The 24,481-nt window shown below is 45.8% G+C and overlaps 2 protein-coding genes across 5 annotated transcripts; one reads left to right on the top strand and one right to left on the bottom strand.

The window, feature by feature from the left end:
• Positions 1-866: 866 nt before the first annotated feature.
• Positions 867-2,620, top strand: LOC127320967 (UDP-glycosyltransferase 72B1-like). The gene has a single exon (XM_051350032.2). The coding sequence runs from the start codon at positions 925-927 to the stop codon at positions 2,431-2,433; it is 1,509 nt and encodes a 502-aa protein (XP_051205992.1). The 5' UTR covers positions 867-924; the 3' UTR covers positions 2,434-2,620.
• A 5,056-nt stretch (positions 2,621-7,676) lies between these two features.
• LOC127320962 (serine/threonine-protein kinase EDR1) lies at positions 7,677-22,152 on the bottom strand. 4 transcript variants are annotated; one of them, XM_051350024.2, is made up of 17 exons: positions 21,958-22,152; positions 21,298-21,594; positions 20,998-21,201; positions 20,489-20,680; positions 20,127-20,365; positions 19,798-19,893; positions 19,599-19,691; positions 13,938-14,026; positions 12,343-12,424; positions 10,283-10,379; positions 9,798-10,095; positions 9,464-9,587; positions 9,360-9,379; positions 9,059-9,215; positions 8,661-8,949; positions 8,509-8,581; positions 7,677-8,049 (listed from the first exon to the last, which is right to left on the bottom strand). In XM_051350024.2, exons 2-17 carry the CDS (start codon positions 21,532-21,534, stop codon positions 7,967-7,969), a joined length of 2,373 nt encoding a protein of 790 aa, XP_051205984.1. In that variant the 5' UTR covers positions 21,535-21,594; positions 21,958-22,152; the 3' UTR covers positions 7,677-7,966. The 4 variants fall into 4 exon arrangements, with proteins under 4 accessions (XP_051205984.1, XP_051205985.1, XP_051205986.1 ...); XM_051350025.2 differs by having other exon boundaries at positions 12,343-12,429; positions 13,946-14,026; positions 21,958-22,151; XM_051350026.2 differs by having other exon boundaries at positions 19,599-19,688; positions 21,958-22,151.
• Between the last annotated feature and the right edge of the window lie 2,329 nt (positions 22,153-24,481).

Genomic DNA, 24,481 nt, shown 5'->3' with positions numbered 1-24,481 from the left:
GTGGCTCACGAAGGGGAGAGAGAGAAAGAGCCATGGGGCGAGGGATGTCCTGGGTGGTGTCACACGAGTTACTCAGCTTCGGATCTCACAACGGAGGCAAGATCCTACGTGCTATGACAAGGGGGGTGGCGTGCGAGATTTGAGGAGGCGGTGGGGTAGGCGGCAACGAAGGGGAGGGGATATGTCTTTCGCGCCAACGCCTCTTACGGACGAGGTTTGCCTCCGTTGCGGCGCAGCGGGTGAAGAGGCCGCGTTTACCGACCCTTTTAGACCTTGTTTGGTACTAGTGTTTTAGTGGGAATTAGTGGGGATAATACTCTAGATTACTGGGTGAATCTCTGCTGTCACCCAATCCCTACAAAAACTCATCCCCAATCCACTTGGTAGGAGTCGAGTATTGAGTATTGAAAAAATTACACTAAAATTTGAGAAAAAGTGGGGATTAAACTCGCTCATACTCTAGCACCAAACATGTATTGAGATAAGTGAAAATTTAAAGTTTGAAGCGGATTATCCCGCTAATTCTCACTAAAACTTTAGTACCAAGCTCTTAAAAGTATTTACGGCTTTGATGAATTTATGGAAGGAATCATGCTGACCCTTCTTTTCAAGAAAAAACCGTACGAGTGGTTTATATGTGGATTGGGGCAATATGGGGGTGTGCTAGAGATGCTCTTAAACATTACCCTGCACGTTTCGCAAAAAATAAAAATTTACCCTGCACGGAATAGCTCTTCAGGCTTACGTGGGCATTGCCAGACGTGCGCCACGTTTGCTCGATCAGATTCGGTGCTGCTGACCAAAAAACCAAAATAAATCAGAAACACTTCCGCGGGAGTAGCAGCTGGGTTCATCCTCCCAAGGCCATTATTTCCCTTGTCTGCAGGTGTACGTACAGGGTCTCCCAGAACGGGAACTCGGCCGATGAAGTCCTTCACCACCGCAGGCGCCGAGCGAGCGGCGTCCACCGACCAGCAGCGGCCGCACGTCGTGCTGCTGGCCAGCCCCGGCGCCGGCCACCTCATCCCGCTGGCGGAGCTGGCGCGGCGGCTCGTCGAGCACCACGGCTTCGCAGCCACCCTCGTCACCTTCACCGACCTGATCTCGTCCCAGGAAGCCCTATCCGGCGTCCCTGCCTGCGTCTCCACCGCCGCGCTCCCTCCTGTCCCGCTCCAGGACGTCCCCGCCGCCACGCCCATGGAGACCGCCCTCTTCGAGCTCGTCCGCCGCTCTCTCCCGCACCTGCGCACCCTCCTGCGCTCCGTCGCCCAACTCGCGGCTCTGGTGCCGGATTTCTTCTGCTCCGCGGCGCTTCCCCTCGCCGGCGATCTCAGCATCCCGGCGTACCTCTTCGTCCCAAGCAACCTCACCGCGCTCGCCCTCATGCGCCGCACCGTGGAACTCCACGACGGCGTGCCCCCGGGCGAGCACCGTGACCTCCCGGACCCTCTCAAGCTTCCCGGGGGCGTGTTGCTGCGCCGCTCCGACCTCCCTCGCGCGTTCCGGAGCAGCAACGAGCCGGTGTACGCGCACCACCTCGAGGAGGGCCGGCGTTACCGCCAAGCTAACGGCTTCTTGGTGAACACGTTCTACGAGATGGAGCCCGCCACCGTGGAAGAATTCAGGCAGGCGGCAGCGGAAGGGGCGTGGCCCCCAGTGTTCCCCGTGGGGCCATTCGTCCGGTCTGGCTCGGACGAAACCGGCGACTCCGCCTGCTTAGAGTGGCTGGATCGCCAGCCAACTGGATCCGTGGTGTACGTCTCCTTCGGGAGCGGCGGCTCCCTCTCCGTGGAACAGACGGCCGAGCTCGCAGCCGGGCTGGAGGCGAGCGGCTACAGGTTCCTCTGGGTCGTGCGCATGCCGAGCATGGATGGTGGCGACGAGGAGGAGGAGCACGGACGTTGCAAGAACGGCAACCCACTGGCGTGGCTCCCTGAGGGCTTCTTGGAGAGGACGAAGGACAAGGGTCTCGCCGTGGCGGCGTGGGCGCCTCAGGTGCGCGTGCTGTCTCACCCTGCGACGGCGGCCTTCGTGTCGCACTGCGGCTGGAACTCGACGATGGAGAGCGTGTCGTGCGGCGTGCCTATGATCGCGTGGCCGCTGTACGCGGAGCAGAGGATGAACGCCGTGGTGCTGGAAGGGAGCGTCGGGATGGCGCTGCGTGTGCGTCCGCGCGCACGGGACGCCGGCGGCGACGGCGTGGTTGTGTCGCGCCGCGAGATCGCGGACGGCGTGAGGGAGCTCATGGAGGGGCAGGAGAAAGGGCGGGCCCTGCGGCGCCAGGCCGGGGACATGCAGCAGGCGGCGGCGCACGCGTGGGCGCCGGAGGGATCGTCGCGCCGGGCGCTGGAGGAAGTGACCGCCATGTGGAAGGCGTGGCGCGCTTGTCGAGGGGAAGCAGTAACGGACGTGTCCGCGAGCGGCAAGCCGTGATGGTCGTGATGGACGTGCGTCCAAAGTTTGCGTCGATCATCCTAGTTTGTCGTTGGTATATCGGTGTGTGTTTGAGCGGGACCGGGGAATAAAGGCTTGTCTGGCCGAAAGAGTCGTCGTTTTTCATCGCACTGGGATGATCAACATGGATTTTCTGCACCACTGAGTCAGCGAGATGGCCCTCCCTGCTCGTCGCGACCGGTCCATGGACTATGAAACCTTGGTCGTTTGGTAGTCTGGATAGCCTTTTCTGAGTCGGGGGAAGCCAGCCCCATTGTTTGGGTACTTGTACAGACTACTTTCTTCCCTGCTCGTGCAGTCCACATGCTGTTTGGTTGTAGATAGGGTGAGCTGTGGTAGCCTCTTCCCTTAGAGTGGTGAGTTCCCTTAGAGTGGTGAGGTTACCCAGCACTGCTAATAATTCAATTACAACAAACAGCGGGTTCAGTTTATACAAAAGATGCTAGTAATACACAACAACTACTTAGTGAGCGATGCATCACGAGCGAAGCAATTATATTTCATGATGCATCGCAAATTCATCAAACGAGGGGTTGGTATATACCACCTCGAACAAGTTCATCATTACAGACCGTGGATCGGGTTCAAGCAAGTCCTAACTAATGGAGGGGTACGAGACCACCTCCTAAAATAAGCAGATCATGATCAAGGATGCAGAAGCACTAAGCAGAAAACTGCTTGCGAAGCCAGGTCCTAAGCCAGCTCCTCTCCGGTGGCTGCAGATTACGGTACTCGGCATATTGTTCTCCGTTATCTGCAATGAAGTCGATAGCCCTGACCAGCAAGTTAGGTTGGAACAGTTGCGCCCTGCAAACAAACCGGGGCGTGAAGATCGTCTTTATCTGAGCATAGTTCGTGATCGGGGTCCCGACGTAAGGGCGATGCCTTGGGTAGCGCTGCAATCCACAAGGAACAACTATTAGTGCGGACTCGGGTTTCCAAACCATGGTTGGTTTGCTTGAAATCAGAAATTGCTCAGCATCGACAGTAGGAGCAGAAAGATCAGGGGAGCCCAATGGTATGATCGCCTACATGACAAACACTAGCACATCAATAAACTACCACATCCACATCCTTAAGCACTACCACATCAATAAACTACCAGTACCACATTCTTAAGCACTACCACATTAATGAACTACCAGTACCACATCCACATCCTTAAGCAGTACCACATTAATGAAGAGCGGGAAAAGTAAGAGCGGCCTTACAGTCAGAGGAGCCACACGCATCACCGAGGTTGGGGAAGCAGGGACCCTGGCGAAGATACAGGCAGCACCAGCGTCCCAGTGGTAGAGTCAGATGCGACCTGGACAACCTCCACAACCTCGACCGGGGACGAATGAATGTCCTACAATGGATTTGTTCAGACCATCCCTATGTACCCACAAGATCTAAATCTAAGGCTAGGGTTTGCAGAAGCTTACCACAACCGAAGTCATCGACGCAGAGGAAGAAGATGACCATTCGTGGCCAGTAGCCCCCGCCGCAGCCACCGTCGCCACCGCAAGCCTCGCCGACTGTGCGGGAGAGGAAGAGACGGCCATGTCGCTAGATCGGGAAGGGTGGATGAGGTCGAAAAGGGGGGAACTGGGGGATTTGGATTTGACGGTGGAGAGCCGCCCCTATATACGGTGGCGAAATTTCAAGCGCGGTAACCGAATTCATCATGCCGAGATTTCGCCGTACCGTGCGAGCTCGCGCTATCTCCCGTTGTGGCTCTGCGGGAACGCGGCGTTCTCGAGTTCTGCCGGAACGGGGGTGGCTCGCAAGAAACGGCCGAACCGGGCGTTCCTCCATGGCCTGGCCCGACGGTGCTTTGAGAAGCGGTTCGTGCAAAAACGCGGGCTCTGCCAAGTAACCACACGGGCCAAAAAGTACTGGGCCGATGCGAGCCAAGGTCCGCCCAGGCTACCAAACGCGCCCTATACCAACAAAACCCATAGGCATGTTTACATGGGAAACTAGGGGTTGCAGTGTGTTTGGCTGTTAACAATCCATTTTCTCGCTTTCAACGGGCAAAAAAACAGTGGATTGGTAGGTTGGCCTGTCTCAAAACCATGGCCCGCACTCTCCTCAAAGCATCATTTTACCTGCATGTAGTGGAACGCTCGATTCCAGCGTTTCCAGCGAGCCAAGTTTATCGCGGCAGAAAAGGGGAAAAGATTCACCCTGCCCATGCAAGATGGAGATGGCGCGAGTACACGAGCTTGCACCACAAAAATTCGCGAGAGAAATTTCGTCACCTCTCGCTGAAATGTCATTTCCATTTCCCCCCATTCGAGCTCTCTGTCCCGGCGCAGAGGTTCACTGACGGCTAGGTAAGAGGGGAGACATTCCCAGTAGGATCTGGACGGTGGCGGAAAGCGGGCTTCCACGTCTTCTATGGGCCCGGCAAGAGGTTCTTGTCTGATGGAGAGAATGTTCTAACCCTAGCTCCGTACGATCTGTGAGCAAGTCGTAGATTGGAGTAGTTGATTCTGTTGATCTGATCCAGAATGTAGGATGTAGATAGTAAAGTAGATTTACTCAATCTTGCTTAGTACATGTACATTTTGCTCTGTTGGCACGATTTCTTTTCGTGTAGCCATTGTTGTGCTTGAAGGTAGCTATTCCATCTCTTGTTTCAGTACTTCATATGTAGATCTGGATGAAATCAACCTCATGTATGTCAAATTAGTAAACCTTTATGCTAGATTTAGTCGTAATATTGGTAATGTACATGAGTGTGTGCTACGTTTACATATAACCTTGCAACTTTGTAGTATATCAACGTTATACGTCGGCAGATTTTTGCCGGCTTTGTAACTGACCCCTACCTAGGTGTACACCCTCGCTGACTTACCTCAATGACTTCGGCCAGCCCTGATTGATACCCAGGACAACATGTCATTAGTTCCTGACACACAGCTAGCACTCACTTACCCGCATGACTCGGATATGAAGTCGATGCCCCGTTCGCTGCTTGTTAATGAACATGACCTGGAAGTTGCAACCTTGAACGCCAAGAAGAAGGTGAGCAAGGTTTGTAAAGTCCACACCACTAGTGGGGGGCTTAAGTTGGGTAAGTCCACTATGAAGTGGCCACCTTACCTCTCCGTGTTCGTCTGAACCGGATGTGCGAAATCATGAAGAGTTGCATCGGGATAGAGAAGGGGTTTAAGTAGGTGCATCTGAATGATTGTGTCAAGGAGATCTTTGACTACTAACAGCAGGAGGCATCGTCAACGCAGGTGTACAACCACATGCATAAGTGGAGAGCCAGGTGGATCCATATCAGCAAGCTGAGAAACCTCGGCGGTGCCGGATGGGATGAGGACACTCACACCATAACCCTGGAGGACGAGCACTACATAGGCCATGTCTCGGTATTGACCTCTCATTTTCACAATCATTCGTTTTCACAATTTGGCATGTCTTGTAACCTTCCCCAACTAACCAACTATTTGTCCCCATGTGTTAGGCTCACCTAAAGGACGCCGAGTTCCTCAACAAGCCAATTACCAATTGCTCACGGATGCAACAGATTTTTGCATTTGGCCTAGCCACCGGCAGGTATGCCGTGGGCTCCACTAAGCCAGGGCATGCACATTACGTGAGGTGTTATATACTAACCCCTCACATGATGCTGAACTTCCAGTGTTGCAAGCGATAGAAGTACACCCTCTTTTGATATGGTGGTAAGATAATACCATAGTAGCTAGTGTGATCGTTAGTAAGATAACGCTAGCTGATAGATTAAACTTATGTGATGTTTTTTGCATATATGATCATGCATGATTATATTGCTTAGTTTATGTCATTACTTGTCTTGCAATGGTATGTTTTTTGAACTGTTTCTTATGCTCTGTCTTGGTAGAAGTATAACTGGTATGTGAACTACTATGGGAGAGTACCAGAAGTGTACAGTCCGTGGAAGGACGTTGGGTCTCTTGCGATGTGACACGAGAATGACCTCCACAAAGGGTACAAGACTAGGGAAGAGGCAAAAGAAGGTTACTCTCAGTTCTTAGCGCAGCAATCAGGCTACTGTGTGCCTCCTTAGGTCGAGGTAAATGAAGCTCCACCAAAGATCGCAGGTCACGGTGAAGGCATCAGCCTGAAGAACTTGATCATCGTCGTCCTTGTGATATGGATCATGTATTTGATGCGGTCGTAAGATTGTGTGTCACCTGTAGTACCCTAAACTCTGGACTCGTGGATGGTAACCGCACCAACCGTGCGTGCAAGGTGACCGTATCGGAACTTCTGCGAGCTGCCAAACATTGTGTGTTACATCATCGAAGCCAAGAAACATGTTTTGTGTCCTATCAATCAGTCCGGTTTTTACTTCTCCCCTCATACCGCTAGTAACATTGTTTGCAACCAAAGCGTAGTGCACAACATAGCCCAACATACTTCTCCCCTCGTACCGCTAGTAACATTGTGTTACATCAGCGAAGCCAAGAAACATCGTTTTTCATCCTGAAGAATTTCGAAGCATTACTGCCGACGCACCTACATAACTACTACCAGCGCACAGCCATGCGCCACTATTACTCATACTACTGCAGGCGCACCACGCTGACACGCCGGTGGTACAGAGTTACTGCCGGCGCATTGGGGCTGCTGCGCCTGCAATAGTCCGTTACCACCGGCCCGTGTCCAACAGCGGGCTCTGGTGCGACGTGCAATCTCCGTTTCTCCTCATAGTCCGTTACCACCGGCCCGTTTCCAACAGCGGGCTCTGGTGCGCCGTGCAAGCTCCGTTTCTCCACATATGGTATCCACTTGGTAAAATGGAGAAACGGGGAAATTTCCTTGCGAGCAACCAATCACGCCTTAAGCTCGCTCGCTGATGACTTGTTTCCGGTAGTGTGTGCGGCGGCGAGAGGCTTTTCTCCGGCACCGATCAACACCGCACCCCCACCTCCGATCTGCTATCTGCTAGGGATGACCAGGGGGACGTCTTGCACGTTTACCGGCCAAGGAGAGCTGTGGCATACTGGCATGTGGCAAGGGAGATCGGATCCGGTCTCAAGGCAGAACGGAAGTACGGCGGGCAGTAATGGACTACACAATGAACAGAGCCATCATGTTTTTATTACTCCGGTGGTGAAATGTGTATCGTTCTTATGCAATCCATGATATGTAGTCATAAGGATAATACTTGATAACTGAGATTTTTGTAATACATATGATTGCAGGCCAGGGTTTCACCTCTTTTCAGGAAAAAAAACACATAAATAACAGCTACGTCAAAATTTACTTGGCGAATCACATGTCCAATAAACATTTTGATCACATGAACATCAGTAGGTAGGGAACAAAGAAATACAAGTATCATGGACATTGCCTTGTCCAGGAGACTATGTAATACTGAAGATGCTATAAGTTCATATTATTATAGTAAAGTTTGATAATTTACATCTCAAAGATGTCAAGATGATAAGAAATGGAAAAGCAAATGATGTATAAGCCGGACCGATGTTGCTGCCTCTAGAACCGCTATACATGCTGGAGCAAAACTAGCTCAACATAAGGTGTATTCGCAATCAAGCAAACGGGTCAGGATCTCCTGGCAGCTTGGACGCTTATCCGGTTCTGCCCAGCAATCTATCCAACAAAATTGCAGCATGTTTCAGCGTCAGGTACTTACAGAGTTTACGAAATATACTGAACTTTTGCATATATTTCAAATATAGGAAAATTTGGCAAAATAGATGTCTGCAGGTTGCAAACTCGTACAATTAATGCCAGAATAATATCACGGCAACAATTGTGTAAAAAGGAATAATTCCACCACAAATCAAATATATCTATATTCTATAGCCGGAAGTATCAGACAAGTTCCAGTTTCTTTTATAGCTTTTAAACAAATGATTTAGGGGCTGCTTGGAATGGGCATAAATTAGTGTGCCTACTGGTATTTAGCTCAAAATCAAACTAAATGCCACTATATATACTAATTTTACACCCATTCTAAGCAGGGCCTTAGATTTGTCCATTTACAGAGAGGAAAATCTCATGTAGCCAAAGTTGGTCGACTGTGAGTGTAAAATAAACATAAAGTACCTGCTATCAAGCTACCCAGAGGTCCCTCTGGTATTTCCAACCTTGCCCCTTCGTTCGCAACGGAGTAAACAACCTTAAATTACACAGCACTTCCCGTGAGTCGATTTACTTCAGATGACGAAATGGGTGGGATGAACATGTATGTTGGTTACCTGAACTGGCGGCTTTCCTGCCCAGGGCCTACTCAGAGTGCAAAGCTCCCACATTATAACTCCAAGGCTGAAGATATCACACTTTTCTGTAAATGGTTCGTTACGAATCAGCTCTGGAGCCATCCACTCTGGAGTGCCTGCAGATGAGTTGTCACTCATTGCAGAATTCGACATTACCCGAGAAAGCCCAAAATCACACAACTTGACTGTCCAGTGCTTGTTAACAAGGCAATTTGCACTCTTTAGATCCCGATGAACTATCTTCAAACGGTGCATACACATAAGACCCCTTGCACAAACAAATAACCAGATGAAGATTTACATAAGAACTGAAGGAAATATATCAGGTACTCCTAAAGCACACAAATGCTAGTGATAAACAGGTGTCATGTGCTCACCTACAGATGTCGCGGAGCATTTTTAGCCTCCTTCGCCAACTGATCTTACTTTTCTGGCCACTAGTGTGAATTAAGTAGTACAGAGAACCCATTTCCATATATTCAGTGACTAGAGATAAGTGAGGAGGCTTCATACATGCACCAAGGAATAATATCACTGCAGTCCAGAGGAACATAATCATTGTTAGAAGACTTGTTCTAATTGCATCAGAAGTTCTTGCATGAATAGGAAATAACATTTTGGACAGTAAGAGCAATCAGATCATCACAAACTGCTGTAAAGTGATTGTACAGGAAATACCATTGGGATGTCGGAGACGACTGAAAATAAGAAAAGAAAAAATAAGAGAACAGAATTTCAAGATAATCCATAACAAAGATTACAACAAAAGCTACATGTAGAACCTAAGTATGGAGATCTCGTTGCAGAAATCTTCCATATTCTCCATTGTTAAATCTTGCTCCAAAAATACTTTTATAGCTACATCTGTTCCATTCCAGATGCCACGGAATACTTCTCCAAAAAACCCTAAAAGCATTAAGCATGAGTATTAGCTTTAATTAAAGAAACCACTGTAGAGAAATTCAGTTTCAAGACTCCAACAGGTAATTGTAGAACAGCTATTCCTTTAGAAACATCACGTTTATCTAGCAAGTCCATAGAAGTAACAAAATGTAACTTCTTAGGCAGAACTTTGAGAATATAGCCCAAAATGGATTGATGAGAGAATGAACTTGCCTATTCCAACACGAGTGCCAACAGTAATTTCTGAGAATTCGATATGCCATTCCTCAAAAGGCAGTAACGGCTTGTTCAGAAATGGTGAAGATTGCAACGCCTTATTCCACTTGGACATCAGATCTGCTGCTGTAAGGAAGTCAGCTGGTTCTCCGAGATCAGAACCATGGTTGCCTAACCGATGGGGTGATGAAGGTAAGGACAATGCCTTCTGGGTACTAATCTGCCTTCTTGAACCCTCCTGAACATTTGGTTCTCTTACAGACACCTCATCACCATTGAAACCACCAACTGATTCCTATGTATTATAAGAAATCAATTGCAATATGTTAACCACCAAAACATAAGTAATTTAGAGCCATTCTGACAACTATTAAGTGTATTACACTGTGAAAAGAGAACAAGTTCTTCAAAAGAAGCAGGCTGTGCAGAGATCAGTGAAAATCGAGTAGAACTGTGTCAACAGTCAAAAGGACAAAACTTACATTTTGTTGCGAATCATTTGAATGTCCTGGACTACCATCATTATGTGCCCTTGAATGGCGATTTTTCCGCATGCTTTCACTAATTTCTTTGACTGCCCTGAAGACAAGCAAAACATCATACTATATCAAACCGGACATTCTGAAAAGAGGAAGTTGCACAAAAATTCCTTGAGGTGGGTGCAAGTAAGTCCAGGAACTTAGAAAATACACTTGCGTGTTTAGAACCCAAGCAAACCCTACCACAAAGTTGGCTAGCCAAGGTTTTGGTAGGTAAATGTTGGCAAAGTAGTACACTAGACCTAGACTGGACAGAGGACATATGGGCATGCCTAAAATTTGGCAACCATGCAACGACAAGCAAATTGTTGCTCATGACCCAAAAATGGTATGGATTTAGGCAACCAAACACTACCCTTATTAACTATAAACTTGTATTAGTGGTTCAAATTAGTCCATATGTTGTTTTGCTCGCCTGAAAATCTTCCACGTGGAAAGAAAGCCTTATATGGAATCTACACACCATCCATGTAGTTCTCTTCCTCTTTTCCTCGCTTTCTCTCCTCATCGATCCTCCCTGCCTAAGCTGCCATGGATATGTCCTCTTCTTTTTTTTTTTTTTGAGGTCTCGAGAACCCCAAAAATGGTCATAGCACCTATCCTGCTAATCCCCTTCCTCTCAACTTCAGCGACATGGCCTCCCTCGCTGCGGACGTGGGCACCGTCACTCGCCTCCGCCACATTGTGCTTGTGGCTGGAGCTCCAACCTCTAACATCGACCTGTCATTCACTCTATAATCGGACATAAAGAGAAGGATAAAATAGAAGAGGCAAAATGAAGAAAACAAAAGAAACACCATATGTTATTCCTCCTTTTGCTCAGGCCTAAAAATCTCCTCAAAATATTCAGTCTATTTGATTCAGTAGATAGATCCTACTGAATCAGATATGAAGCCTCTCCAAAAAAAAAAATGGCAGTACCAGCAATACCATTCTGATGGCATCATTATTTCATCACTGGCAGCAGCGTGGTTTTGAAGCCAGTTCGATCTCCAATCTCATCTCACATCCAATGCACCGGTTCTTCTCATCCAAGTTAGTTTCATCGAAGGTGTAGGGTAACCAGCAGTGACAAGACAGCAGCAACAATTTTTTCTTCAGTCACATAGAAAAAAGTACTCCTAAACAAGCATGATGTGCAATATAGCATGTTTGGTAAGAGATGGAGAAAAAGAGGGAGAGACGAAAGGCGGGAGCAGTGTGTTCAGAGAAGCTGGTGAGAGGGGGAGAAGAGAGGTGGAAGGTGACACAGAACCCACATAATATTCAGTGCCGCATGGATGCTTAGTTTACCAGCAATAACCACCTTCTGATATAATTGGGCCACTGATGCAAGTTTGTAATGACTAGTTTGGAAGTTTATGCATATATGTTGCACCCAGCTTGCAAATCTATGGACCTATAGCGTAATTCACTCTTCTGAAAAGAACAAAATAAAGAAAAACAGAAAATCCATGGAGAGAAGCTTTCATCTTACTTGTGACAAAACAGCACAGCCATATCAAATGTGAATTTGTGATTCAAAGAAATAGATGATGGCAAACGAGCAAAGCAATATAAACAATTGGTACATTTTAGACATGCAGCTTCTGGGGGGAAACATGTAACCAGCTCCGAGATAATTACGTGAAATACAAAGCGGTTTACATTCCTAGAAGACGGAACTAAGAAAAACTCTGGGAGTAAAATTTATGAAAATTTGAACCACATTGATTCATCATGCGGGTACTAGGTAATAGTAATGGCTGTAGGGGGGGCATAAGGTAGAATACATCTTTCAGATGACATGGCCATAGATGAAGTGAACCGGGAGTCCGGAATAGTACCTAGTTTGCTTTCTTTTGCATAATTTTGATAGTCTTAAAAAATATTATATTGCATATCTAGAAGCCAACCAACTATTTTAGTCAGGTTGATCTTTTGAGTAAAATATAAATGTAAAGGTTGTTACTGGACTTGGTACAACTCTTTGTTGTACAGAGAATTAAATCATTTTTACCAACCTTGCAAAATCGTCACCAATTTCAGGGGCAGTGCTCATACTTTTTTGTCGTCCTCTACGCACATTTGATGTTGATGCACCATCTGACCTACCATCAAGAAATACATGCTTAATTAGGACAAGAAGAAAATAATATTGCAGCATTAGCAGCACTGTTGACTGCAACATTGTTAATCATTAATAGCTTGTAAGGGTAAGCTGGCTTTCAAAGTTGAGTACAGATTAACACAGCTTTTGTTCATCAAAAAAATTGGCATAGCATAGAGGTGCAGATTAAATTTGCATAGATTGTGAATCTCAAACAAAAAAGGGAAGCATCAAGTGTAAAAAGATATTTATGCCCTAAAGCATGACTCCAGTGAGCCGAGTACAACTTTAATTGCACCGCTGTGAGGAGATATGTTAACATGACCGTGCTGAGAAAATCCAGGGATTTATTCTCAGCATAAGAAGGGGGAAATCCAAAAAACCAGTCGGTACCAATTCTCACAGGTAAATCGCAAAATAAAAAAGGGCAATATGCCAATTGAAAGTAAATCTCAAAGGTTAAACCAAGAACCAATATGAGAAGTCAGATCCACCCAACTGGCTTCCAAAGTTGAGTACAGATTAACACAGCATAAAGGTGCAGACTAGATATGCAAAGATCGTGAATCTCAAACAAAAAAGAAAGCATCAAGTGTACAAAGAAATGATCTAGAACACACTCCAATGAGCTGAGTACAACTTGATTGCATGAATGGTAAGAGATCTGTTTAGATTACCATGCTGAGAAAATCCAGGAATTTCACCTCAAAATAAGAAGTCCAAGAAACCGATCGGTAGCAGTCGCCACAAAAAAACGATGCAATATGCCAATTGAAAGTCAATCGCAACGGTTGAACCAAGAATCAATTAGAGAGATCAGATCCAACCCATTACCAGTCAGAACCACCTTTGGGAGCAGCGGGAACTGGTCGGAACTACCGTAGGCTGAAACCACTAAGCATCACCCTTTGAAGACTGGTGTGGTTGTAGGAGATGTCGCAAAGAGCGGATGATCTCGAGGATGACAGCGCTGACAACGAAGAAGTCTCACTCTACGACTTGATGATAAGAGAGATGGGAGGGGAGGGGAGGGGGAGGAGAAGGTACTGACAAGGCAGTCCCGGACATAAATAGAGAGGAGAGAGCGAGGAGGTTAGAAGGGTATTTGTGTCTTTTGCAGCACACTAAATAGCAAAGTGACGAGAACGGCAATAAACGGACCCAGGAATCGGTGGAAACACCCATTTTCAGCGGCAGATGAGGAAACTGGCAATTGTGAAGTGGCAAATAGGGATTTAATTTCTCTTAAAAATATGATATCAATGAAATGAAAAGGCAACAAGTGATGCCCAAGGACTTATTGCCAAGTATCAAAAAAAATAGTAAAACAAAAAAAAAATGAAACATAAGAACTCTTTGGCTCTATGAATAATTTTCACATTACTTGGCATATTTGAACAATCATAAATGTTGCTACCTGCAATGTGTGGGTATTTCCTTAAACTATGGCAATGAGAACTATTTGGCTATTTCCTTATTTGTATACAAATGAACAAAGTAGAGACTTACTGAGGTACCTTGATACAGCTACACCATCTCCGTACTGTCTATCACCCAAGTTAGAGCGCCCATGAGCTCTGGACAATGGATGCTCAGGACTACAAAAACAAAGAAAATACATTTTAATCTAAAACCATTTTGAATCTTCAAAGCTGGTATAGATTATATACTAGGATGCAAACCTCAAATACATTCTGAAGAAAAATTAATAATAATACAGGACGGAAGATAAAACAGGCATGAAACAAAACCCTCAAATAGATATACAAATATGGGACAAATAACTTAATTTATGGACCATCTACTTATTCCAAGACATTTTGGTCACTTAAATATCAGCCTTAGTTTGGTCACACTTTTAGATGGAAAGCAGTAATCTGGGGATGGCCTGCCAATGTGACAGCTGGCAGGGCCATGTGGAGATAGCCATCAAAATGAGAGTCCATGGCATGTCATGCATCATCATGTCCATGCTTTATCGTAAGAAGGAATCAGACTAAATATTTATAAAGTGGTAGGGTTGATACGGTGAATTGTAAAGCAAAAAAATTAAAAATAGCCTGAAAGAAAATGAGTTAAAGCGCATTTATCTATCCAGTTAATTTGATGTTACAGTTAAGTCTTAAGCTGTTAAACTTTTGCAGTGTATGTCATGTCATCTCATTGGCATACTAGTATAAAGACATTCCGTTTGATCATTGTAAAATGGCATCCCCTGCGAAAACCAATAGGAGGGAGGTTTTTCTTCCTTCCCCGATATCCCTCGCTCTATACAACTATCTAAAAGAACTATCCCTTCCTATCTGTTTGTCCTAATGAGACATTCAAGTTAGCCCAACCCAAGGGATAATCCAGCTACAAATGAAAGAGTAAAGCGCTCCCGGGCCAGAACTTCTTGTTTCAGAGGGGGGAAGTGATCTCTGACCGCGTGCCTGTTGAAAAATGAGCCAGCAACTATATCGGGGAAGGAAGAAAAAAAAAACTCCACTTGGAAACCCGAATTCATTGGTTTTAACTATTACAACCCAAAACTACTTATCTTTAGCAGGAAATGTATTAGGCAATTAAATCTAAAAGAATCAGGGAGTCCCAGTTTGATAAGCATGTAGTCCATGTCATGGTAAGGTTAGATGGGGAAATCCTTTTATAAATCTCCAATCAATATAAGATGTTTAATCACGCGAGAGAACACAATAATATCTCTTCTACCTTGCCTCCTGGGGCGAGAGCTTTCTTTCTCTTCTCCAAAAATTCAGAACATCTCAATATTGTCTTTGTTTTCTTTTCAAGGTACACCCTGGAAAGGTGTATCAATCACATAGAAGGGTGCCAAAGAAGGCAAAGTTCATGCTGCCAACACGGGGTGGCAGCTTCCCACCCAAAGCGTACTCTCCTAACTGCCACAGTAACTCTCTCGGTTCCGGGAAGGAGAAAGCGGTGCCACGAACAGCTTTGCCAGGCGCCACATATCGTATTCCACCTTGATCATCTCTCTAATAGCCATCAGAGACGCCATCGCTGTGTTGAAGACCACGTCGCTCCTGTGCCCCCACGTGCACCAGAAGATCAGGATGATCACAATATTGTCTTTGTGATGTTCCTTGTCGTCGACATTGCATCGAAGGAGTTCTTTATGAAATGGCACAAACATAGCGGAAGGTGCACATTGCTTGGTTAATTGGGAAACCGTGTTTCGACCGAAGCATCTAGGAGGTTTAGTTATTCCCAAACTGAAACACGCACAGCAGCCCTGACTTGGCAAGGTCATGGAGAGAGCTGCCCGCTGTTGCTTGCGATGAAGAATCTGTTATTGTCTATGCCACAACAGCTGAGTCAATTGATGGTGGCAAACCAAATTGTTTTGGTAAGACGCATGGATCTACGAGAAGCCCATTGCCCTGATAGCCACCTGGGCTTTTCATAGTCCGATGTCTGATTCAGCAGTATATACATGCAACTCTCTTACATGGTCTTTAAAAAAAAGCATTCCTCCTCTATGCTACGAGTGTTGTTGGGGATTGCGTACTTCTGTCATCACCGCTACTTGTCCGATTGTCTTCATCGTCGAGTTCCATGGTGGGAAGGTTGGTTGGTTTCTTCAAAGGTTACATCATGGAGTCATCCACAACCATGGTGACGACTATAATCAGATGGTTGTAGACTTGCAGGTACTTCAAAATCAGCACGAACGTCTACCCAGTGCAGATAAAGTTGCTCATACTTCCGGCAAGGCTAGATACACTAACTTCACGTCCAACATGGCACTGCTCCTTCTGACCCCACAATCCAGAAGCAGTGCATCTTCTCTGAAGCCATATACAGCTTACGTTATCAGTGGGCAATCCAATGAAGATGGATGATCTCGTGCACCGCTGTCGTGTGCGTCACCCGTCCAAGGGGTTACTTGGGATACCCATGGCCCTAGCAGCTCGTCCTCGAGCTGCATGTTCGAGTGGGTGTGGTGTTGTGGGCCAAGACCCATACGGCAGCACAATGTAAGGTACTACCTCTGTTCGGTTTTAATCGACGCAGGAACACAAGCCAAATGAACTAGCAGTGGTTCTAATTAAAGTCAATTAAATAGGAACGGAGGGAGTAGCAGCTAAGGTGGCAGCTAGGAGTACTGTACAAGAAAGGATGGAATTGCCATCTTAAGACACACAGATGATACTCTATTTCTGCTTGAGGAAGAAGGTGATCCAAGAAACATAAAATTCATTCTTTGCTCACATGAACACTTGAACGAATGTTTTATATAATAAGAATGTTCATAAAACTGAGATGATCTGTTTTGGGAATGTCAAAAGAAAACATTCACCACTTGAAGACATATTCACGTGCAAATTCCACCACTTGAAGACATATTCGCTTGCAAATTGGCTCCCTATGATATACCTTGTGCTCCTGTTGACAATAAAAGGTCACCAAATAAACACTGGAGACCCAGTTCAGGAAATCCAAACTAGCTTATTGGGGAAGGGAAACTCCTACCTACTAGTAGTAAATCCATTAGCAGGATGTCCCTATATTATTTGCCAGTGACCCGGACAAAACCGTCTTAACTGGATGATATTTGGTTGACCTGGTGACCCAGGTCGGCTTTAACTGCCTCAGCGGATCTTTTGCATGAAACTAAAAGGCACAAGTACCCTCAAAAGAAATTTTCAAGGCCAAATTCACGAGCACAACTGTCTTTTGAGGGCCATTAGAATTTTCTGTGTATATAATTTTAGATTTGGCAGCTAGACGGAAGGAATTTGGGTTTTAGGAGGTGGCTCAGACCTCATCTTTATCGGGGACCAGCACTCCTGCGGGCTGCAGTTCAACAACGGCAACGGAGGTAGCAAAACTACACCCTTTCGTGCTTTGAGCCTGAGGCAGAGTCACGGTGCCAACCACGACAACGTGCACCCGTACTTGGTGGCAGCGGCCTTCTCCAAGACTCCAGAATGTACGAGCATTGTTTTGCACTCTTGCTGAGAGCTTGAGAGATGAAATTTACATCAGAGATGAGGATTACGATTTTAAAGCAAAATCACTCAATGATGCAGGGGATCACCGAATACTAGTCCAAATACTGATGGAAGCCACAGAACCAAAACTAATAAAACCCCAGATTCTTCTGCAGCCAAAACAGTCATCTCTTTTCTGATATTATTGGTCATTACTATACAGCCAATTATATATTCATATTTATAAAAATCAAATAAAGTACACGGTCCGACCAATGACCCAGCGGTCTGACCACTTGGTCAGTGACCTGACACATAGGCCAGGCATGATAACTACGGGCAAGTGTACATGGCCACACCGAAATAACATTTAGTATAACTTACAAGCGTAAACTATTGGCTGAGTTCGTTCTACAACCCCGAACTCCAAAACCAGTTAGGAGACCCTGGACAGTTCACCTTACCCCCTCTTCTGAAACCATGGTGGTTTTGCCTTGAGCCTATGTGTCTATTTTTCATCGACACTAAGTCGGCATCGTCCACATTTTGAAGAAAAAACAAATGGTCAAGAAAATGAGACTAGCTGCATTTCGCATTGAGGTGGAATATGATAATCCAGCTTTTCATATTTCTCTTTTGGCTAACCAACTTTTTTCTGCTTGTAGCTATTTTCCGATGGCAATTTACAAAAAAAAAGTACAGCACAACACAAGTCAGGATCAACAAACTGAGTCCAAATCTTAATAATCAACGAAAAATATCAAAATTTTAGTTAAATATTAATTGTGAGAATAAAAATCAATGTGGAAAATAATTTGAAACCAAGAAAAAATGAGTAATCATAAACAGAATTGGAAAAACTAAAGTTGGTAGAAATAAATAAATGCAGGTAAATATGATAAGTATCTAGATGCCTTTGATCAATCTTTATAAAATTTACAGCATTTCCCTCTTTCCGAAGTTTCTATTTAAAAAAGTGAAGTATTATCAAAGTTAAAAGAACTAAACCACATGGGTCATTACAGCTCAAAAGTATATCCTAATCAATAAAAAAATCCTAAAATTTTCTCATTTTTCAATATCTGATTATTTATACTGATTCCTTAGTTTCCAGATTTATCGAATTTATTTTTCCACACTATTTCAGATTACTTCCCTTTGTTCATAGAAAAATTCAACTGTGTTTCTATTTTATACATTTTATATTGTATATTGTCTTCTATCTTCTTCCCAAAATGCAGACTCGTCGATTTGTCCATGTGGACATAGACCATCAGTCAAAAATTATAATCATGGTTTCAGAAGAGGGGGTAAGTTGAATGGGTTTGAAGCTCTAGGTGTGTTATAACCTGGTTTGAAGCTCGGGGTTGTCTATTAAACTTTGTTAACGGTTCAAGGTTGTGAAGTGCACTGTTATCTTAGAGAATCGGTCCATTATTTGTAGACCAATGGACCTAAGCGCCTAGGGCTTCTCTGGATTGCAGACTTTTTATAGGAATTTACGGAAGGTTCCATCCTTACAATTTTTCCTATAAGATCTCTTTGTATCATTAGATTGAGTTTGTAAAGTTCCTATGGAATGCATCTCTTGACCCATGTTCCACGAGAATTCTAGCATGAGCTCAAACGAAAAAAAATATCTTTATAAGTCCAAAGTAATTTGTCTATAACTATCTCTACTCTCTTCTCATTCCTGTACAACTTTTTTGTTCATTTGATGTGTACTATCTAAAGGTAGCACTGCAAAAAAATCGAGTGTTTAAGATACTATATGAAGCTATGGTATGTGACATTCCAGTCCTCTGACATTCATGTTCCCACGTTTTCTAATTCTTACACCCCATAAAGGCCATTGAAGTGCTGATAGAGAGATTATCACTCTAATGTACCACAAGTGATAATCATTGCAGGCATGCCAATCTCTAAGTGCACATACCAAAACCATGTTGCTAAAATCCTACAGGACAGCCACCATGGGCCCCCGCTCTCCTATGTAGATAGGAGTTCCAACGGTAGACAGAGGTTGAGCAGCTACCATGCATATTAGTGGCACTGGTACAAGATAATAAGATACAGAACTTTGACAGACCAAGATGAACGACTAATCACTAGGGCAAAGGAGATCTCAAGCCAAACTAAAAGAACTATGTAATGAATATTTTTTACCAGATTACTGACAATAGCTACGGTGGAAACAGAAAAGGATAAAACTAAGAACCTTGAACTGGCAGTTCTTTGATGTTCACTAACTTTCCTCCCGCGGCGTCCGCTGAAAGCATTGGCAACATTTGGTTCGCTATGTGATGAACTGCTAAGCCATGAAAGTAATTCTGGAGTTAAGTGAACAATTAAAAAACATAGCAAAAATGAAAAGGAAAAGAGATGGAAGAAAATTGTTATATATATTTGAGGCTTACGATCTCAATTTACCCTCCATAGAGTTCGACGTTCGACGCATGATGTCTCTTAGAGACGGAACTTTAAAGGATCTATTGTTTTCATCTTGCTCTTGCCTGAAAAAGCGACACACGTTAGCAATATGTGCCTCTCAGGTAAAATACAAAGGCCCTACAAGGTTATGTACTTCTGCTTGTATAAGACCAAGAGTCTAATGCTTAGAAAAACAAATTATTCCTTGACAACCAATCATGCTGATACCCTATTACTAAATACAGTATATGGCAAGGGACCAAACATAACCATAACCACATACAGGTATCATCAAAAGGAGAATACACAAGCATACCGTTGGGAGCAGAGAGGACTATTAGGTTCAAGGGGAGAATCACAAGAATCATAATCAGCAGAGTCACTCTCTCCAGCTGCAGATATATGAGATGTGATAATCGCCTTGGATGAGAATGGAACAAGTTGTCCTGGAAAACGCATTAGATCAACTAGAAACTCCACGGAATTCAGCATAATAACAACAGACATATGTTTGGGTGAGTCATCGTATTCATGAGATTCTTCATTGGGAATGCCCTGCACAAGGCGCATATTAAAATAACAAAGTAGTGTAGTGTTGAGAAATTTTACAACTGGAGAAGAATCCTATTTCCAAGTGCAGATGCTGTAATGAAAACTTGAAAAGGTAACAAATCTAACCACCAACAGCTTGGAATCAATACCAACAGAGTCGGCAAGGACTTTAAATAGTATTGCTCTGGGCCGACAAGATCCATGTCTTATCTGCCCCAACAATCGAATTCCCCTGTTTTCCATGAAATGAGAAATTTCTTCAGAGGAAGTTCTTGCAGGACTGAGCTGTGGGTTTGGTCGCTTATAGAAGTCGCAAACCTACAATTATCATTGAAAATTATGTTCGCACAAAAATATGTTATTGTGCATTACAGGCTGGAAGAAATGTAACTAAAATGTGTAATTAGAATCATAGCTGTACAGGCTGGGAAAGAGCAAGTAAAAACAATCTATGATTCGGAAATGTGTTATTTATACATCAAGCGGCAATTAAAACCCACAAAACACTTCAAAGTAGGAAAAGTTTGGTAAACTATTTACACAGAAATTGTTCTTAGAGAAAATGCAGCTAGCAGTGTTTTAAAAGAGCAGAAGATGTCTCCACCATTGCACAAAGGATTTCAGAGAGAACTTACCAAACCTGCAAGCTTTTTAATCATTGCAGCTAGGTTGGAATGCAATCCTTTTACCAGAGCTACACTTAGCTGCTTTATTGCGGATAGCTTCTTATCCTTCTCTAAGTCGACAAGAATTATCTCAGCCTTGAAGCCCTCTATTCCAAGTGAGTATAGATCATCTGGAGAAGGAATGGTGTCAAAGCACTCCTTCAGTTTCTTATCCTGCAAAGTTCAAAATGATACTGTAAAATAAAAGGTACAGATTAGAGTGTTTGTATTTTTCTTAGCAACACAGTGCCTCTAATAAGATCCACTTACCGGAATTACTGAATAAAACCCGTTGGGTATCGGACTTGATAGAGACCCGGTAGACCATAATGCCTGAGAAGCGCAGAATGTGTGGTCAACTTCCCTAGAATTAAGAGAAGCATCCGCAAAATCCGAATTGCGTTCCTGTTTAGCCGGGGAATTGGACTGGAACTTGTGGCCAGGCAACCAGTTCGGATCGGAAGAGTGTGTGTCGGACTGCCCTTGGCCATCTGGCAGATCATCCATCTCCGAAATACGTCGCAGTGTAGAATCATTTTATGAATGTCATGATAGAGGCCAGTCGGCCTGCAGATGGAAGAGTGAAACAGGTAGCGTTGAATTAATTAGACACGCAACAAGTGTTACCCCAAGTGTTGCGCAAGCTGAAAAGAGCTGGGAGAGGGGCGCAGCAATTCAGCAAAACTCGCTATCTCGCACACGCGCGCGCGCATTCAACGCCAGAGCCCGGAGGCGTGCAGGCCAAACCCTCGCGGCGTTGACCAGCGCGGCGAACCCGGCATTACCACCGTTCACATGCCCACCGCTCCGCCAACGAATCGAGCGGCCCGAATCCCGCAGCGTCGTATCCACAGATCCCCCTCACGCGAGGAGTGCAAGCAGCGGCCGCATTCAACGGAACGGAACGAGATGGGAGGGGAGCAGGCACACCTGGGGACGCGGCACGGAGAGGAGAGGAGCGCCTCGGCCGCGGGATTCCGGCGGGCGCGCGAGCCCAAGTCCCGCGTGGAGTGGCGCGCGCGGCGGACGACGTCGCTGGGGGAGGAGGAGGTGGTGGAGGTGGAATGGAAAGGAAGGAGAAGGAGAAGGGGATCTCGTGCTGTGATTAATTAGTGCAGGTGGGGGGAAGGAATACTGGTAGAAGTAAGTACGGAGTAGTACTACTACGTATATGGTATTACTACTTTGGTTGCTCCTTTTAATGGTGTTGACGTCCGAAACCCACCGGCGGGCAGCGACGGGCAACACCGTAGAGCCGGGAACAACCTAGAGCTGCGGCTGGCTGAGGTCCCTCCGAGCGACGGCCCGCAAAGCCTTCTGGTCACACGTCCGATGCTGATTGCAAGGGCGTGCCACCTGACCTATACCTGGTCAGGAAGGTGATGGAGATGCCTCGCTTAGTTTCCTGCATGGCATACACGTAAACATTAAATACGAGCCTCGATCGGCTCTCAGGTTATCCTGTGAATCGGCTCAAGGAGCCGATCCACCCATGATTCGTACGGGGTGCACGAATATATGGTGGTCCTGCTTGATCAAGATAAAGCTAATTAGATCTACGACGATTTAGGGTTTTCACCGCATAATCGGATCATCCTACTCAGGATTGGGCCTCGCGGCCACGCACGGTGATCGTAAGCCGATCCTAGACAAGGCCTAAAAACCAACACGAGGTTGATCCCCGGAACATCCTGTCTAGGACTAGCAGACGACACCCTACGTGCCGCTGGATCCTCCAGCCCCTTGTAAGGCCTAACTATTGCAGATATTAAACTAATCCTTGATGAACAAGGAGCAACCGTAACGGATCAGATCTACTAAATAATGATCAAGCGGGGTGCCGCCCCCACACCTAAGATAGGTGTGAGGGCGGCTAGACATGCAAGGGTTGCACTACGATAGCATGTTACGCGAAGAACTATGCTAACCCTAACACATCTATGATAACTACGTTGCTCGCCATCAAAAGGCTTCGCATGCGAGCAACGCATGAACAACGTGGAGCTTGTGCTGCCTAGATCGCAGGATGCGATCTAGGCAGCATGTTGCTTACCGGTAGAAACCCTCGAGACGAAGGAGTTGGCGATGCGCCGAGATTGATTTGTTGGTTGAACGTTGGTTGTTTATTCCATAAACCCTAGATACATATTTATAGTCCAGGGGACTTTCTAACTTAGACGTGCACCTAACCGTGCACGGGTAAAATTCTAACTAACCGACACGTATCCTAATATGTTACAGATACAAAGGCAAACTAGCCCAAATTCAGTATAACAGGCCGATTCACGTAATTCTTCCATGTATATTCTTCAAGTTCATCTTGATCGCGGCCCACCTTTGGCTCGGTCAAATTCTGGTGATAACACATGCCCCCCTGGTTTTGGAATTGGTAATTCCAAAATCACTCTACTTTTCCTTCGTCGGGTCATGTCGTGGCAGAACCGTTGCAGTATCCGTCATCATGATGCCTTGCCTTCTCAACTTCTCCGCGTGACCTGGCAGCTTTTTTAGGCACCACTTCCTCTAAAGCTCGTGGCATTGAATTTCCACTATATCCCCTTTTATTTAACCGCTCCGCACAGTTTATTTCCGCATCTTCTTCGCATTAGCACTCCAAAAGCCCTCCTGTGCCACCATGTCTTCTTCCTCCTCTGCCTCATCGGATCTTTCCACCCAGTCCTCTTCCTCCCGCGAGCCGACGCCGGAACCGAACCCGGCGGAGGTCCACGCAGCCAACACCCGCCGCGCCATTGAGGCCGGGGAGGAGTCTAGCCATGACTTCTCCATCTGGTCGGAGGACGACAAGTCCCTGACCGACGGGGAGAGCGACCTCCGCTTCCTCGCCAGCGGGGAAACGGAGGAGGAGAGCGACGACGACCGCTTCTCCTGCGACTTCACCTCTCCCGAGGAGGTGGAGGAGGAAGAAGAGGAGGAGGAGGAGGACGACACCTCCTCCGACGAGCCGCCGGCCAAGCGGTTCTGCCCACGGCCGGGGAACCTCGCCGACTTCGACGCCGACGACGACGACGCTGACGAAGAGGACGAGGACAATGAGGGCCCGGTCGGCGGCCATTGGAGCGACGACGAGCCCGCCGGGAGCAGCGCCGACAGCGGCGACGACGGCGACGACGAGGGCAGCGACGGCCCGTAGATAGGACCTCTAGTATAGGACCAGTAGTAGTAGATGGGGCAATGTATCCCCTAGTACTTCCTTTTGAGAGCAATCAGCTCTTTATGTAAGAAATCTATCAATGAAGAACTTCCCCCAATTTGATCTTGCCGATTTCTTTTGAGTTTAATTTAGCCGATCTCTTCTCATACTGATCTTGCCGATTTGTCCCCTTTGCCAATGCGTAATGAGCCGATAGCAACGCATCGGTCCTTTAAAATTCACCCTTCCATTCTTCAACTGATGATTTTGAAATCTGGTGGATAATGTAGAATCTTCAGGGAA

Source organism: Lolium perenne, chromosome 6 (genome assembly GCF_019359855.2).
Source record: "Lolium perenne isolate Kyuss_39 chromosome 6, Kyuss_2.0, whole genome shotgun sequence".
Classification (NCBI taxonomy): domain Eukaryota; kingdom Viridiplantae; phylum Streptophyta; class Magnoliopsida; order Poales; family Poaceae; genus Lolium; species Lolium perenne.
The sequence above is the reverse complement of the archived record's forward strand: the minus strand, read 5'-3'. Positions and strand labels throughout refer to the sequence as shown.